Genomic DNA, 17,225 nt, shown 5'->3' on the forward strand with positions numbered 1-17,225 from the left:
CTCAGGTGGAATAATTCCCTCCTGTTTAGGGTTCAGTCTCTTTTTTTTTAACCCCTGTTTCTCCCGTTTCTCAATAGTCAGTCTGTAAGTCTGTCAGGACAGGTTTATGATGTTTTTTTCTGTCGGTTTGGAGAGCAGCTATAAATACTACATTACCCATGAGCCTCGGCTGCTGTTTGAATCAGATCTGTTGTGATTTGAGATCTTCACACACCTGATGGAAATTATTCTACTACTCAGAATCTGAAGCTCTGATTAGATGTTTGTGAGGGAAATGCACCCTGGGAGTCGTAGTTGACTCCTCTCCTTCAGTTTTTTTTTTTTTTTGTCCACAGGCTTCTTGTAACTTTGTCTTTTTTACCAGATATTTTCTAACGCACTTGTTCATCTTTTTTTCTGATGACTCAACAGAGAGAACTGTTAGTCACCAACACTGTGTAGAAGCAGATGAACCAGACTTAAAGTGGAGACCCAAACTAACGCACCCACTCTGTGACTCTCTTTGTCAGCCGTGTCTGAGGCTGTGAAAACCTCGACGAATATTACAGTCCTGCACAAACCAGATGTGGTTTCATTGTGTTTGGTGTGTCCTGCCAGCTTTGTTGTCGGCTGAACTCAGTGGGACCTGGAGTCTTGTGTTGAAATACTGTGATAAAGAAATGGCCAGTTTCCATTTGTGGTCTTGAACTGTATTTTCATTTAGTTCATAAAGTTTTAAAAGATAAAAAATCTGCTCTCCGAACAGCAGTCTTGTGTATTTCATTGATACACTGACATATGTATGCCTTTTCAGATGTGAATATATTTCATGCTGCATTAAAAGAAATGTGAAAAAAAAGATTCAGCTTCGACTTTAGGAATTATGTTCTGTTGGACGAATGTGCAGAGGTGAGGTTTTAGTCATATGAGGAGTATCTGTACAGAACAGCTGTTTTCTCTCTGCTGGTTGAATGTACATGGTGAGATAAGATGGAGGACTGCGAGATATACAGTTCATTTCTGGAGCCAAACATCTGTGCCAGCTCTGCTTCTGTCCAACACCCACAGCTACTACAGCTAACTTCATGTTGAAATGATAAAGATGATTCCTGATGAAGATGGCCTGCTGCAGTACGTACAGTGACGGGCACCCAATTTTGAATCAAACTGCTGCAAAAGCTCTCAAACATTCACTACAGTAAATACATGGCAGACAACTCGGGGCTAAAGATTCACCATGTGGAGCATCTGTGTTTGCACTCACAGAAACATCTATTCAGCTGTTCCTATAAAGATGATTCTATATGATATTTAACAAGATTCTCATCTGACTGAATGTAGGATAGTGTCAAACGTACGCTGGAGAAATAATTAACAGATGACGTCTAAACAGTGTTAAAGGTTGAGTTAATAACCCAGTTTTGAGTTCAGATCCACAGCTCAGTCTCAATTAAGACAGAAGACCCAAAGTTTGGTCCTGTACTGGACCAGCTCTACACCCTCACGCTCAAGGGTTCGTGGGAGTTTGCCCAAACAGTCTACATGTGTTTTGTGGACTTGGAGAAGGCATTTGTCCGTGTCTCTCATGGCATTCTGTGGGAGGTGCTTCGGGAGTATGGAGTCCGGGGCTCTCTGCTACGGGTTGTGTGGTCTCTGTATGACCGCAGCAGGAGCTTGGTTTGCATTGCTAGGTGCAGCCAAGGGCTGGAGGGAGTCTGGTTTGGGGACCTCAGGATCCCATCTCTGCTTTTTGCGGATGATGTTGTCCTGTTGGCTCCTTCGAACCAGGACCTTCAGCATGTGTTGGGGCGGTTAGCAGCCGAGTGTGAAGCTGCTGGGATGAGAATCAGCACCTCAAAGTCCGAGGCCATGGTTCTCGACCGCAAAAAGGTGGCTTGCCCCCTCTGAGTTGGAGGAGAGCTCCTGCCTCAAGTGGAGGAGTTCAAGTATCTTAGGATCTTGTTCACGAGTGAGGGAAGGAAGGAGCGTGAGATTGACAGGCGGCTGCAGTAATGCGGTCGTTGTACCGGTCTGTTGTAGTGAAAAAGGAGCTGAGCCGAAAGGCAAAGCTCTCTATTTACCAGTCAATCTAAGTTCCTACCCTCACCTATGGTCATGAACTTTGGGTCATGACCGAAAGAACGAGATCTCGGATACAAGCGGCTGAAATGGGTTTCCTCCGCAGGGTGGCGGGGCGCTCCCTTAGGGTGAGGAGCAGAGTAGAGCCACCGCTGTGGTGTGTCCTCACTTTCATGGCTTGTTGAACTGAACTGAGAGGCCTCCTGGTCCACAGGTACACATTAACCATTTGAGTATGTGTGGCATTCTGGGAAACACAGTCCCATAATCCTTGAGTAAATAATAGGTAACACCAGCATGGAGCCTCTCTGCTACTCAGTGTGAATGAGTGCATTGACTGACCTGTGGTCAGCACTGACTGATGAGCAGATTTAGCTTCTACCTGCTGGTGGTGTCCAACTGTAGAGGCTTCAGACACAAATCTAATTGAAGAAGTTGACAGACCCACCTTGCAGGATATTGCAGGTATCACAAGCATTTTAACCAATTACATGTTGCTACTGATGTCATTTTCACAAACTGAGCAGTCTGAACTTAGAGCAGCCCTGAGGGTTGAAGTGCTGCCTTTGTTGTTTTCTTTGAACTAATTGCAACATTAGTCATCCTAAATGTTGAAAGGGCCCTAGACTGGGGTAAAATTGAGCTGTGAGCCAACCCCAAAACCCCCACCCCCCTGCCCTCACTCCTCCCACTGTCTACGCTATATTTATGACCCCAGCCACCTTGAAGTGCCCATCAGGTTTAGATCTCACAGCAGGCAGCTTCATTATACTGTATTTTGCATTGAGATCCAGATACTAACCGGTACTGAACCAGACCAGGTTTTTACTACGGGGCCCCAGGTTTGTGGTGTGTCAAATTAATTTGACTGACATTACTGAATTCTGGAAGCACAATATCAACTGAAATACTCTTCTTGATGCTGTTTTGAGACATAAGCTCAGTCTAAGAGACCAGACCTCAAGGTTTTGGTAATAATCACGTCTTCAAGGCCCTTGAACGTCTCTGTTGATACTCTCCACATTTCACCTTTGTCACATTACTTGCGAAACCAGCCGACATGTAGTGAACCCGCAGCTTTTGGGCCCCTGTTCCAGCCCTGACACCAGGACATTAAACTGGACCAGTGGCGCCTAAATGGGAGGATTTGCTGTTTTTTTTTTTTTCTGTTTTACTATCTTTGTAAACTGAAAGGTTTTTGGACTGTCGATCAGACAGAACAAGACATTTAAGGGTTTTAATTATAATTATAATGATCTATATTTCTGATTTTTTTTTTGCCTGTATTTTGATTATTATAGGTTCAACCCTTTGCATTCTTTTCTTAATCTTTATTTTTTCTTGATTATATAAGTAGCAGTACCTTTCCACAGTTAATGTTTTTGGATGAAATGAAAATAGAAATGTAACTTCGTCCCTGGGATAACATACATGGTTGCCTTATTGGTTGAGAGAAATGTCCAGCACTGCTCATATTTAAGAAAAATTCAAACGCGCTCCCATGTGAACTGAAAACTGACGTTTCTGATGTTTTGGGGAAACAATCAGCTGAGCCGTCCATTGAGACATAAAGTGAAGCTGTTTAGTCTTCGCACTTCATGGCCACAGTTCTTGTTGTTCTGGGCTGAAACGGTAACTGAAGGCATTTGCTCCCGTTTAGTCTGAGGCGGATTAGAGTTAAGGAGGTTAAAAAGATCTTTTTCTTCTGAGTGGATGGGAAGTTATTGTGTGGAATTCCTGTGGGCTGACACAGCAAGCAGAGCTGCAGAGGGAAGTCGAGGTGTGGGAGAGTCATCCGAACATTTACTGGAGGTCTCTCTGAACGCTGTGTCTGTGCTGAAGTCTGTAGAACAGGAGAAAACCAGCTGACCTCCAGTCTGTCCTCACCCAGACAGACACACTTTTAAAACAAATGAACAAATCACGTCTCTCTTATCTCCTCCTGCTTTGTATATTCTTTCCTTCATGGTCATGGCCAGCCTGTTCACAGCAGGTCAATCATTCAGTCCAACTGTGGAAGGAAATAGAATCCACCACCACCAACCAAGTTTCTCATATATATAAAATGTTAAGATACATGAGATATTAATGAAAAAAAAAAGTTGGATTTTTTTAAGTGGTTGAAATGGACTTTAGTACAAACATGTACATGATCCACATAAATTCTACTGTAGTTACTGTAGTACTGTAGTTACTGTAGTAACTACAGTAGAATGATTATCAGTAGAAGGATCATCTCATTAACAAACAAATTGTATCTACCTTCTATTCCAGATCAACACGAATGGATTTGTGGCCGTTGTCGCTCCTCCAGCTCAGGCCGAGTACCTGGGGAAGAGTCCCGCCAGCTTCAAAATGATCGCAGCCCTGCTGGGAGACCTGGACAACAGTGACGGACAGGGGAGGGTTCACTTCAGGCAGGACAGCAGCCCGGACGCACTGAGTCGAGCCACCAAGCACGTCAGGCAAGCTTTCCCGAGAGACGAGGGAGTGGAGCCCACCAACACCCTCATCGTCACCTGGGAGAACATGGCTGCTGTGGGGACCTCTGAAAGAGGAGACGGACTGGGCACGAAGGTGAGGGCCCAAGGTGTTGCATGACCAATAGATTATTGCTGCGTTTGGCTGAATTCTAAATACTAAAATGCTCACGTGGCATTTGTCACACTGCTAAAGAACGTCTTCTTTCCCTGAGGACTGAGAGGACTAGTTATAGAGGGACAGAGAGGCTACTATCTATCCTACCCGTACGCTCTTTGGATGTGAGCAACCGAAGTTCCAAAACGCAAAGGATAATTGATGATTTTTATTCCAAAAATGTTTGGGTGACCACATGCTGCAGTCTAATGTCAGGGCATCTGCTGGTAATTACCTCTGCTGTATGCCAAAACTGTCCTCTAGGCAGAGTCAGCACAGATAAGAAGAAATGAAATAAAAACAAAACAGAAGCTAACAGGCATCTTTAAAGAATTACTGGTGGAGATTTGCATTTTTTCCTTAAAGGTGCGATGAATCTTTTGATGCTTTTAGCTGTGCACGTGTGCCCAGTAGCTCAGCGAAGGATGAATGGAGGAAAAATCTTTATTTAAGACTTTCATAGTGACAGTATGGGATAATTTCTCTGCATGCCAGACGGTTTTTGCTCTTTGTGTCAGAGGCTCATTACACCTACATCAATACTTAGTGCATCAGTATGCACACACAATAGAGCAGTACCATGTTTGCTGGAAGAGTGGTACAATATAAGTGCAACATAATTGGAGGGAACAACTTGATGCAACAGTGCTTCCCTTCCGGCTCTGAGAACCTGTTCACTGTCTTCCACACAGATTTTCCCAGCTGGTCAAACATGTGCAGCCAGTGAGAACTCCCATATTCATTTTCTTTCTGCTGCTTGCCAGATTCTGCTTCCTGTACAGTAATGTCTCCTTATGGTCCTCCTGTACCGGAGGACAGCTGGTTTTCTTTCCAGTCCGTCCAATCATGCACTGCTTAATGCTGAGTGTCTTTCACAGTATGATCTTACTTTGTTAACTTTGCAAGTTACTGTAAAGGATGGAATGAACTAGTCATTATTTCTGATTGAAAAATCAGTGTACTAATTTTGTCTGTGTGGACTAAAACTAAGAACTGCTGCTCAACAACTTCTCCTTCCTACTTCAGAGAAACACGTTTCAGATGGTTGTGGCCTTCATGCAGTCGTCCTCCTGCGCTATCCTCTTGTTCCCCCGAGACGGCCTGCAGTTTCTCTCCACATCAGTAGGGGGCGAGACTAAGCTCCTAGAGTCTGGCTTCAATGAAGGCCTTGTGAAGGGCTGGTGGTCGACGTACGCAGGGACGTACTTCCGCATCACCACCGATGAAGAGACCTCCATCAGGGATCTTACTGAGTATGAATCTGATGTCACTGGTTGACAACTCACAATGTTTGTTTTATGCTTGAAAATATAAGATGGACAAAGGATGTTATGACATTTACACTGATTTGATAGTGTGGTGGGAAAGTTTTACAAGCAGAAATAATAATGTGGGTAATGCTTGACTCAAAAATGAAAGCTTTGTTATTGTTTTGTCCTGTCATGCTGGAACATGACGTTCATGTGTTAATTTCAGATTTGTTCTCTATAAAGTGTTTTTTGAACCAGCTCCAATAAGCAAGAAGTGACCATTTAAGACTCCAAAAGCTTGTGAAGTACATGTTGTAATGCCAAGCAGCCACAAAAGGCCCAGCGATCAATATTAACATCAACAAGTCATTGTTATTACGATGCATTTACCCTGAAAACATGTCTTACAGCAGTCGAGAATCTGGAATCAAATATTCCACCAACATTGCTGGTTTAGGTTTCGCTAGCTGTTCATCTAAAGTCGGACTTGTATGCTTGATGCGAGGGTTGAATGGGTCGGTTTTGATTTTTTATTTCAGATTCCATCAGTTAGTATCACCAAAGCTACGTGCATCTATTCCTCACAGTAACTGTGTTTACGTTCTTTGGTTTTACTTTGTGATACAACAATGGGGGGCTGTGCACCTATTAAAGAACTGCAGTTATGTTCACATACTGCTGCGGCGCTATCACTGTATTTACATTTATTTATTTATTGAGAGCAGCAGTCACAGTGAGCAGAAGGTTTGCAAAGCAGATGATTTCGCTGGATGTATTACTGAAAAGCAGCAGATTGCCAAAGTCAAGTTTATATCCAAATGTTTCACCCAGTTTCCAGAAAATGCTAAATATTGCATGTTACACAGCAACCTCTCAACATACATCCATAAATCAAGTGTGATTTTTTCGCTGTAAAGAACATAGATGTGATGGAGAGTTGAAATTGTTCTTTCTCGAGACTGATTTTCCTTCCTTCCGATATCCAACAGAAAGACGACTTCAGGACAGAAAGGAGTTTGGGTGTATGAGATCGGCTCATCTCCATTCTTTGCTGCCATTACACCAGGAATGGTCTCTGACATACCTGAGGAGGGGGAGGACGCCACTGAACCTCCTGTAATCATGTTGCCAAGGCAACCCGATGAGCAGCAGGAGGTGACCTTCTCACCCTACGAACCTCAGACGGTACCAGAAGGAAAGGAGTTTACAACTGAGACTCCCACTGTGTACCAACCCAGTTACCCAGAATCTGAGACCATCACGCCAGGGTATGGTGAACCAGAAACCGAAGAACCAGGCCAAGAGGAACCTGACCAGTTTAAGCCAGAATATCCTGAACCTGATACTGTCACAGCAGCTTACGCCAACCCTGAGAGGGCTGAACCAAGGTACCCGGACCCCTCTGAGCCAAGATATCCTTACCAAACCGAGACTAGATACCCTGTCTCTGAGCCTTTGCAACCAAGATACACCATCCCTGAAACCACAGAGCCTAGATACTCTCCAATTGAGCCGAGGTACCCTGACCGTGATCCAGTCGAGCCGCGGTACACCAACCCTGAACCAGTCCAACCAGTGCCACCACATTCTGGGCCCCACCAACCCCAGATCGTCGTGGTAGACGAAGACGAAGGTCTTGATGTTAATGGTAAATCATGAAAGCTCAAAACTTTTGTGCTTGAAGATTCAGAGCAAGTTTTTTATGTTTCTTTGGTGATTTTGTCAAAGATCCTGAGCTTTATTTTTTATTGAACTTATATTTGTTGTTTTCGCAGTATTTGCATACAATTCGGAGACGTGTGCCCACAACAGGCACAAATGCTCGGCTTTCGCTGACTGCCGGGATTACAGCGATGGGTACTGCTGTCATTGTAGGCCTGGTTTCTATGGTAACGGGAAGGACTGTGTCGCAGAAGGTGAGGAGGATTTTCTGTTTTACTTAAACTGTTCTGTTTAATGTGCAAGTGTTCTTGAATTTTTAAGACGTGACTAGAAAGATGCAAAGACACTTGCATGAACAACGGTTAATTGTAGTGTACTTGACACATACTCAACTCGTAATCATGCCACTGGATGTAAATGACTCTTCTCTATGTTTTTATCTTGGGTATATCTGTACAACCAGTATCTACTGATGACTTTAAATTCTCTAATTTTTTAATGGTTTTAATGAACCTCTTAATCATGTTTTACCACAGATAGTTTTTTTGTTTTTTTTTTAGCATTTAGCAACAATAGTAGAATACCAAGACGCCAATTTTCATCTGTAGACATTGAAGCCATCAGTTTGCTGTTGATGTACTGGTCTACCTCACGACATGATTGTTGTCGTCACAATGCTACCTCTAAGTAATCAAATCTTTGTTGTTTCCCAGGAAAACCGCAGAGAATGAATGGAAAGGTGTATGGTCGAGTGTTTGTCGGGAACTCGCCTCTACCTGAGGAGCTTGGTAACAACGACTTGCACTCTTACGTAGTAGCCAATGACGGACGAGCCTACGTGGCCATCAGCAACATCCGTAAAAGCCTGGGCCCCTCCCTGCAGCCACTGTCCTCCCTGGGAGGAATCATTGGCTGGGCCTTTGCCCTGGAGCAGCCTGGCTACCAGAATGGTTTCAGTCTCATTGGTAAGGGGACATGTTGTTGTTTATTGTGGTTGATTTTTAAGCGTCAGCATTGCTGGATGGCCCAATACGAATGAAATATAACATAGTAGTAGTAGTATGTTGTTGCTCATGCTACCTTCCAAGCTCCCTCTCAGTTTTCTACGAACAGACTGTAAATGCTATGACTGTGTTGACGATGATTTGGATGATACAAAAGTTGATATGTATTTCGTTCAAGCAGGACACTGCTCAGACACTCACGTGTTTTCTCACACATCCATGCAGGCGGCGTGTTTTCCCGGCAGGCCGAGGTGATCTTCCAGCCCGGTAACGAGCGTCTGAGCATCAAACAGCAGTTTAAAGGAATCGATGAACACGACCACCTGGTGGTCAGCACCGAGCTGGAGGGACGTCTGCCTGCCATCCCGCTGGGATCCTCCGTCCAGATCAACCCATACAAGGAAATCTACCAGTATGACAGAAACTGTGAGGACAAATAAATAATTAAACCAAAAAAATGATGCGGTGCACGTATGCTGCACTGAAGGATTTGTTGATTTTGCATATTGCATGCATATAGTTCTTAAATAATTGAAGCAGCAGCTCATTACGTAGAACAGGGAGTCCTAAATTACCTTTGTCAGGCCAGGGACAGGGCCAACAGTTGTCTAAGCAGTCACTGTGGTGGCTGGACTTTCAAACAAAATATTTAGGCATTTCTTACTAAATGAATGTTATTTTTATGAGTCTCTATCAGTGTGAACAGATTCCAAAAAATCATGTAAAATCCATAACAACAACTGGATAATGAACTAGAAAATGCTCTCAAACCAAGACGAAGACAAGCTGAGTGATTCTCAGCAACTTATGAGTCACTTCCAGTGGTCTGACCAGTGGTGCTGGCGGCTCCAGGTAATGAGCAGCCTGGGAGCTGAATGGTTTGATGGTGGGTCCACGGCGTAGAGAGGATGGAGGTGGAGAACAATCTGATTCTGTAGAATTTGTAAACTTTTATGGATTATAGCCAGGGTTGGCAAGCTAATCATTGATCACTGTCAGGATGGACTGGGCCTCTTCCAATGATGAGTAATGTTAGATGTGTGCATATCCAGCTCTCATAATACATTCCTGGTTAAGATGCCCATTGCTTACAATGGCATTCTATAATTGACTAGTGTTACTTGAATGTTGGACAAGTGGTAATTTGGACTTATTCGTGGTAATTTAAAACTTTTTTGGTAGCCTCGTTCCTGCTTTTTTTGTCTTCTTACAAGAATGAAATAGTTTCACTTTGATTGCAAATGGAAATTTAATGTTGGTGATTTCTACACATTCTTGAGAAATATACAGCGGACAAAAATGATCATTAACAAAACTAATCAGTCATAGTCCTACTGGATCTGAAAGTGTTTTCTTCTTCTGCTTCTCCTCCTCCCAGTGATCACTTCTTCCTCCAACCGCGACTACACCATCACCTCCCCTGACGGCAGCGTCCAGACCAGAAGCTACCAGTGGCGTCAGACTGTCACCTTCCAGAGCTGCCCACACGACGAGGCCATCAGGGCGGCGCCGGCCACCCAGCAGCTCAGCGTGGACCAGATCTTTGTGATGTTCGATCCTGAGAACAATCTGACTCGCTACGCCATGAGCAACAAGATCGGCTCTGTGCACAGTGAGTTCTGAGTTTAAGTTCATCAGCACCTGTCACCTGTTTATTGAAATCAAGGAGAAGATTCCAAACTGCAAAATGTATTTGATTAATAGCAAGTAGTGAAATTTGAATACACTTCTTTGAATGAGCCCTGATGAAAGTGTCTCCTGGAAGCACACAACATGCATCAAAGACCAGAATGTGATGCAAAATAACACACATTTGTGTATTTTTTCTAAAGGCTGCCGCAAATTCAGTAATTTGAGCAACAGTAAGCACAAAAAACTCAAATCGACTGACTTTCTAGTAATGGAAGCATTTTTAAACCATGTTTATAAGAAATGAAAATGTGACAGATTGTTCAGGTCCTTGTAGAAGAGACGTCCATGTCTCCTGGTCGTCTGGGACAGTCGGAGTACAAAGATGTGTGTTATTACCTTGAAGAATGCACTGAAACACGCCTCCGACAGCTTAGTGCTTCGTGGGGTTTGTAGTGGAACATCAGAGGAAGATAAACAGTAATCTGAGCCCGGCTGTATTTCCTCAGCTGCAATCAGAGAGGTTGTGAGAACGTTGGCAGGGGGTGAAGGTCAGCGGCAGAGGCCAGTGAGATACCAACCTCCAGTCCACAGCAGGGGGGAGCGGGGGCAGGGCATTAAGGGAATATCTTAATTAAAAGGGGGGTTAAAGGTAAAAGTGCAGGTGGGGGCTGTTGACGGGATGCTCGGGGCTTCAGAGTTACACAAGCAAACACAACTCAGCTGGAGTTTGTTGGCAAAAAGTGGAACATCTGGGTTGTGTTTCCTGTGAGGAGGTGAAGGCCTGGAGGAAACTTCAAACATGGAGCTCCAACACACCAGCTGCATGATGGGAAAATGAGGACGCCGACTGAATGGCTTCATTGGACTCTTTTTAGTCGCCTTTAGATAATCAATAAACCCTTTAAGTTTAGGTTTAACTTTCTGTGCTCCCAGCTGTTTTATATCACTGCACACAGAATATATACAAGACGTTCTGAAGATAAAACAATTTGTTCTTTTTAATGTTATAAAAGTGAGGCTTTCTTTAAGAACTCTGCTGATTTTACACCTCAGTGTTGTTTTCCAGGTGCTTGGGAGGTCTACTGCATACATTTTAAAATGTGTTTATAGCCTTCAGTGTAAGTGTGTGAAGTTGAGTGATGTCACTTAAGTCAGCATCGGTTGAAGACTACAAGTTTGAAACTGAAACAAATGCTTATCTCTGCGGCAGGCTACAAGCAACGTTAGCTGCTGCTAGCATAACATGTATGAATCTCCTACTGAACTGTGCTGCCCAGTTGTATTGTGGGTAATGTAGGTGCCAGGCTTCAACAAGGTGTTTGTAATAAAGAAAGATGATATCTCTGACTTCCAAACCAGTCACATGACATTTCTGATCAGTCGCAGGCGGTAATGTCTGAGGCACGTATGGCGGCCAGCCTGAGCACAAGGCAGCACAAGCGGTCACTCTCTGCTTGCACTGTACATCCACATTAGCAAACATGCTATGCTACGCGATGTCTTTAACCTGCAGTTGTTCTTGTGTTTCTGACAGGCAGTCTTCCAGAGCAGAATCCCTGTTTCACCGGCAGGCACGGCTGTGACATCAACGCCATGTGCAGGTCAGGTGAAGGCCTCCAGTTCACCTGTGAATGCAGCAGTGGTTACACTGGAGACGGACGCTACTGCCACGGTAACACAACCTCTGCCTGCTCACACCTCAGTGTTTCAAAGAAAGACATGTTGAAATATATGTAGACAACTCATCATTTTCAGTGATGTAAGTTGTTGTAAAGAATTGATTTTTTTGCAGACTTTTTGAACAATCTTTATTCACAAAGAATAAAAAATACAAAGCAAACAATATGAATAGTATCATGAAACACAGCGAAGACAGAAATAAACTTGCAACACGAGAATGAAAAATCATCTTATGAAACACGGACAGCTACAGCTACCAGTGCAACCTGCGCCACCTACAGGCAAAGAAAGCTACAGTTGCAGCACTTGTGAGTCTTCTGCCACCTTCAGGCATGGAGTGTTACTGCTGCATTGTTCCATATATTCCATATTAAACAGCATCAGGCCATCATGGGACAAGACTGAACGATAAAATACAACTACAAACCCATTTCAAAAAAAGTTGGCATGATAAATAAAAAGAAAGTGATAACTTGCTAATCCCTTTTTGACATATATACTCAACAGTACAAAGACAAGATATTTAACGTCTGACCTCATTAGCCTAATTGATTTCTTTTAATTGATTCTGAATTCAGTGACTGATTCTCTCGTGTTCACACTCTATATTTGTCTCAGTCTTGTTTTAGCCTCATCAGGAAGCTTTAAAGAGGTTGGATTGGAGTTTGCTTTGAGGTTGCTAAAGGGTGATAAAGTGGTTTAACTCAGATTTTGTGATTTCCAATTCAAAATTGGACATAGATCAGAGAAAGTATCATTCCTCTCCATGTTGGTGTGTTGTTGGCAGATATTGACGAGTGCAGGGAGACTCTTCAGGTATGTGGATCCAACGCTGTCTGCAGTAATCAGCCCGGAACTTTCCGCTGTGAGTGCTTGACTGGCTTCGTGTTCGCCAGCGACGGAAAGACCTGCATCGGTACGATTAAGTGTGTGTTGACAGCTGTGGGTGGGCGGAATGTGTGGTTCCTCTGTGTGTGTGTGTGTGTGTCATTTGAGAGTCCCTTGTTGCACATACAGATGTTCTAAAAGACATAAACAGTAAAGGTTTTTGTATGATTGGACTGAGGGCTTGTTCCAGCGGTGACATAACTTTTCAAACTACTGTTGTTCTTTGTTGGAAATTAGTTCAACAGCATCACTGACAAAATCTAATTAAAATGAAAATACAGATCTGAACCTGAGTCACTCTGTGAAGCAGGATAAATATGTATGGTGGCCCTGAAGTGCAAAAAAAAGATCAAAAATAAAACATGTCTTTTTTTTGTTAAAATTTCAACTTAGCTTGTCTGCAGTAGCATTAAGATTTTCCTTTGCTGGAACTTAGAGGCTCAACCCAGGAAAGAAAGACGAAAACTACACTTCAAGTATGTGGGCAGGGTGTCCATATAATTTTGGCCCTATAGTGTGTTTACTCTTATAAAGTATTAAATGTCGCCTGGAAAATGAAACAGTTGTTGAAAAGAGGTGAAGAACCTGTAGGTGCTCCAAACTTTCTCTACAGTCGCACTATGGTTATTCCTCCTGTTATAGACAACTGCACCTCTATCTGTCCCTTTGACCACTGTCCATCCCTGATCCTCCACCTGGGTCCGTTTCTCCATCTGTCCCTGATCCTCCACCCAGACTTGTCCCTCCGTCTGTCCCTGATCTGCTGTCTGTCTATGTTTCTCTGTCTGTCCCTGTTCCTCCGTCTGTCCCTGTTCCTCCGTCTGTCCCTGATCCTCCACCTGTCCCTGTTCCTCATCTGTCCCTATTCCTTCGTTTGTCCCTGATCTTCTGTCTGTCCCTATATGTTTATCTGTCCATGATCCTTCCTCCCGGCCCTGTTCCTCCGTCTGGCCCTGTTCCTCTGTCTGTCCCTATTCCTCCCTCTGTCCCTGATCCTCTGTCTGTCCCTATATCTCTATCCGTCCCTGATCCTCCACCCAGCCCTGTTCCTCCGTCTGTCCCTGTACCTCTGTCTGTCCCTGATCCTCTGTCTGTCCCTATTCCTCTGTCTGTCCCTGTTCCTCCATCTGTCCTTGTACCTCTGTCTGTCCCTGATCCTCTGTCTGTCCCTGTTCCTCCGTCTGTCCTTGTACCTCCGTCTGTCCCTGATCCTCTGTCTGTCCCTATTCCTCTGTCTGTCCCTGATCCTCCACCCGGCCCTGTTCCTCTGTCTGTCCCTTTTCCTCTGTCTGTCCCTTTTCCTCTGTCTGTCCCTGATCCTCTGTCTGTCTGTTTCTCCATCTGTCCCTCTGACCTCTGTCCATCTGTCCATGCAGCAGCACTAACATGTTGTCTGTGTTGTCCTTCAGAGGAGAACCGTCCAGTGGATCACTGTCAGAGAGGAAGTCATGACTGTGATGTTCGAGCTTTGTGCAGCTACATGGGAGGTTCAGCCTACGTCTGCTCCTGCCTGCCGGGGTTTGTGGGTGACGGCCGGGTGTGTCAGGGTGAGTTCACAGAGTTTATCAGCTGTGTGTTGATGTGGTAGTCGTGTCCTTTGATTTGTTTTTCTTAAACGAGGACTTGAAACTTTAACTTTGTGTGAGCTCGGTAAACTGTCCCCAGATAAATACCTAAAACTAGAGCTCTGCAGGTGTCAAGGAGGACACAGTAACACAAACTGAAGACATTCTGACACATGAAGAAGGATGTTGTTCTTAAATGGAAAAAATCTGGAGTAAATCATCTCCTAAAATCAAGACAAAACTGCAGTAAATCCTGTTCAGCAGTGTAGCTGACTAGAAATTTGTGGCTAGTTTGAACATGGCCGAGCTGCTGAACTAACTAGCTAACACCGATAACTTTGACGAGATTGTGTTTTGGAGTTTATATTAGAGCAGAGTGCACAATAATATACTTATCTACTCTTGCTGGAGGTGTTTAGTACATACAGTACTGACATACTTTTGACGTACTTGTACGTGACTTGGGTATTTTCATTTTATGCTACTTCTCCATTAAATGTCAAAAGGAAATATTGTATTTTTTACTCCACAACATTTATTCAACACCTTTAGTTACTTTGCAGAAAAAGATTAATACTGATGTATTAGTATAGATTAAGATACCCAGCTGTATATCAAGTCATTCAAATAGTGCTAAAGGAATTTGTTAGTATTGTTGCACTTCTGGTCCTGTCGTCTTGAAGTCAGTGGGTTTTCTGAATATTTTCTTCTGTTAGATGCCTGAAATAATGTCTGTATCTAACTCAAGCTTAAGAGATATTCATTTTTGTTCAAGAATTGGCTTTTCCATCAGAATTTTGAAGCTTTTACGTGTCTTAAAAAAGGCTGCTGCTAACCAGTGGCTAAATGAGATGCCAGAGGTTGTCGCTGACATGAAGTGGAAGAAGCTGTGGTAGTAGACACAGTTCCAGACTTTCAGTTTCTTCAGTGTAACATACTGTAAATCAGGCCTGTGGCCCCCGGGGACAGGAAATGTTTCCACCTGGACAGGAAATGTAGAGCTCTGCCTTCCAGCTGTGCAGCTCATCTGTTATACTGTATATACATCTCCCCGACTCCTTTTATTGTGCCTCTGTGCCAGCGACCGCCATGGCTGGAGGCAGTATCACTTCTTAATCACAGACTAGGATCTAAAATGCAGAAGAGTACATGGTTTTCCTCTCCTCCTCCTGTGTCTCTGACTATCCTAACATTACTCCTGTAATTGTATTTGGGAATTTGGCTTTACAGCAGACGATCTTTCAAGATTCACATTCAACAATTGAGTCAAAAATTAAAAATTGAACATCAAACTGGACGTCTAGAATTATTGGACTTCCTGACAGTCAAGAAGAAACAACCATCTGATTCTGATGTTATTCATCTGTAAAGTTGTTGAAGCTTCTCCTCTCAGATCACTGTGACCTCCAAAACACATTTTTGGCCATAACTCAAGATTTCACATGTTACTTATGACAAAATTTCACACACATTTTTTTATGGGATAAAATGGTGATGTGATGACAGCTTATATCCAAACAGTCAAAGGTCAGCTTCACTGTGACATCATGACACTAATCTTGGGCGTCCACCTTGAAACTGTGCTGATTGTATAGATCTTCTGTGCTGCCGAGCTGAAGGTGTGTGTGAAGTTTCCATGTTTTATAATTTGTAAAACACAAACTCACATATGAGTCTGTACAGACATGGGTGTGAACTGCAACCTGGTCTGCTGATGGAGGCTTACTATGAAGCAGTAATCCTAGTTCCTGCTTTTCTTTGACTCTGGAGAGTCTGAACCGAAGAATGTTCCTACAGCTCAGCTGGATCAACATTAAGAAGAGAAAACAAGAGGATCTGACTGTCTTTAATACAGTCTTAACAAAGTCTGGTCACTTCGCTGAGATTCTGTGACTTAGCTGTTCCTTCCGGTAGTGGAGCTAAAAGGTCGTTTTTTTATCCTGATGGTGGCGCTACAGGAAAAGTCATGGGGTCATAAAAAGTTCATCCTCTGAGAAGCAGAGTTGGGATCAGGACATTTAATGGTGCCAGTTACTGTAGATTATTATATGTCTTGTGTATAAAGCTGATGTGGTGCTAAAACAACTAAAAGAAGAGTGAATATTGGACTTACACTGATCAGGTGGACACAAACTCCACTCATGTTGCTCTGTGTCTGCTGGATGGCCACAGACTTTTTATGGGTGGGTCTCTACAAAATATCTTGATGTGTGCTTATGTATTTTTACTTTTTGTTTAAAATGTTCCCATTGGCTGCTAATGTTGTGTGTCACTAGGCATCTTAAGTCATGCTGTCAGCGTGGCTCCAACAGACCGCCAAGTTTCCATAGTCGTCACCATGAAGCACATTAATGTAAATTAGATAAGTTGTTGGGACTTTTTAAGTACTTTTACAGGGGCATTTTGAGTGGATTTATATGGACTCTCTTTCTAAGGAGCCATCACCTAGTGGCTATTAGTGGTACTGCCTCTTAAAGCGCCTCCAGAGATCAGTGGTCAATGCGTTACTACATAACCTGAGCGGTGGATTTGTTCCTGTAGGCGTGTCAGTGCTTCATGCTTGTCTTCATATTTGCTTTCTTTCTGTTCAGACGTGGACGAGTGTCAGCAGGATCGATGCCATCGCGACGCCTCCTGCTCAAACACACAGGGCTCATACACCTGCCAGTGCCATCCTGGTTTCCAGGGCGACGGCTTCCTGTGCAGCCCCATATCCTCAGGTTGGCAACTTACACACTCTCTAAAATGAATCTGTTATGAGTTGAGCGGTCGGTTTATGATTAAAAATGTTTAATTCAATTTCATATAGATGTGATTGAGTTTCTTAGAAAGAAACTGAAACAATGAAG

General features: G+C 43.5%; 1 protein-coding gene across 1 annotated transcript in view; it reads left to right on the forward strand.

Annotated features, from left to right (window-relative positions):
• Window positions 1-17,225, forward strand: part of LOC121603796 (nidogen-1-like) — a 34,486-nt gene that overhangs the window by 6,588 nt on the left and 10,673 nt on the right. The window contains exons 2-12 of the mRNA XM_041933014.1: window positions 4,333-4,635; window positions 5,722-5,948; window positions 6,935-7,593; window positions 7,721-7,861; window positions 8,321-8,572; window positions 8,837-9,037; window positions 9,990-10,223; window positions 11,778-11,915; window positions 12,711-12,839; window positions 14,221-14,358; window positions 16,968-17,096. Of these exons, the coding sequence (XP_041788948.1) occupies window positions 4,333-4,635; window positions 5,722-5,948; window positions 6,935-7,593; window positions 7,721-7,861; window positions 8,321-8,572; window positions 8,837-9,037; window positions 9,990-10,223; window positions 11,778-11,915; window positions 12,711-12,839; window positions 14,221-14,358; window positions 16,968-17,096 (2,551 nt within the window). The remainder of the gene's footprint in view (window positions 1-4,332; window positions 4,636-5,721; window positions 5,949-6,934; window positions 7,594-7,720; window positions 7,862-8,320; window positions 8,573-8,836; window positions 9,038-9,989; window positions 10,224-11,777; window positions 11,916-12,710; window positions 12,840-14,220; window positions 14,359-16,967; window positions 17,097-17,225) is intronic.

Source organism: Chelmon rostratus, chromosome 3 (genome assembly GCF_017976325.1).
Source record: "Chelmon rostratus isolate fCheRos1 chromosome 3, fCheRos1.pri, whole genome shotgun sequence".
Taxonomy (NCBI): domain Eukaryota; kingdom Metazoa; phylum Chordata; class Actinopteri; order Chaetodontiformes; family Chaetodontidae; genus Chelmon; species Chelmon rostratus.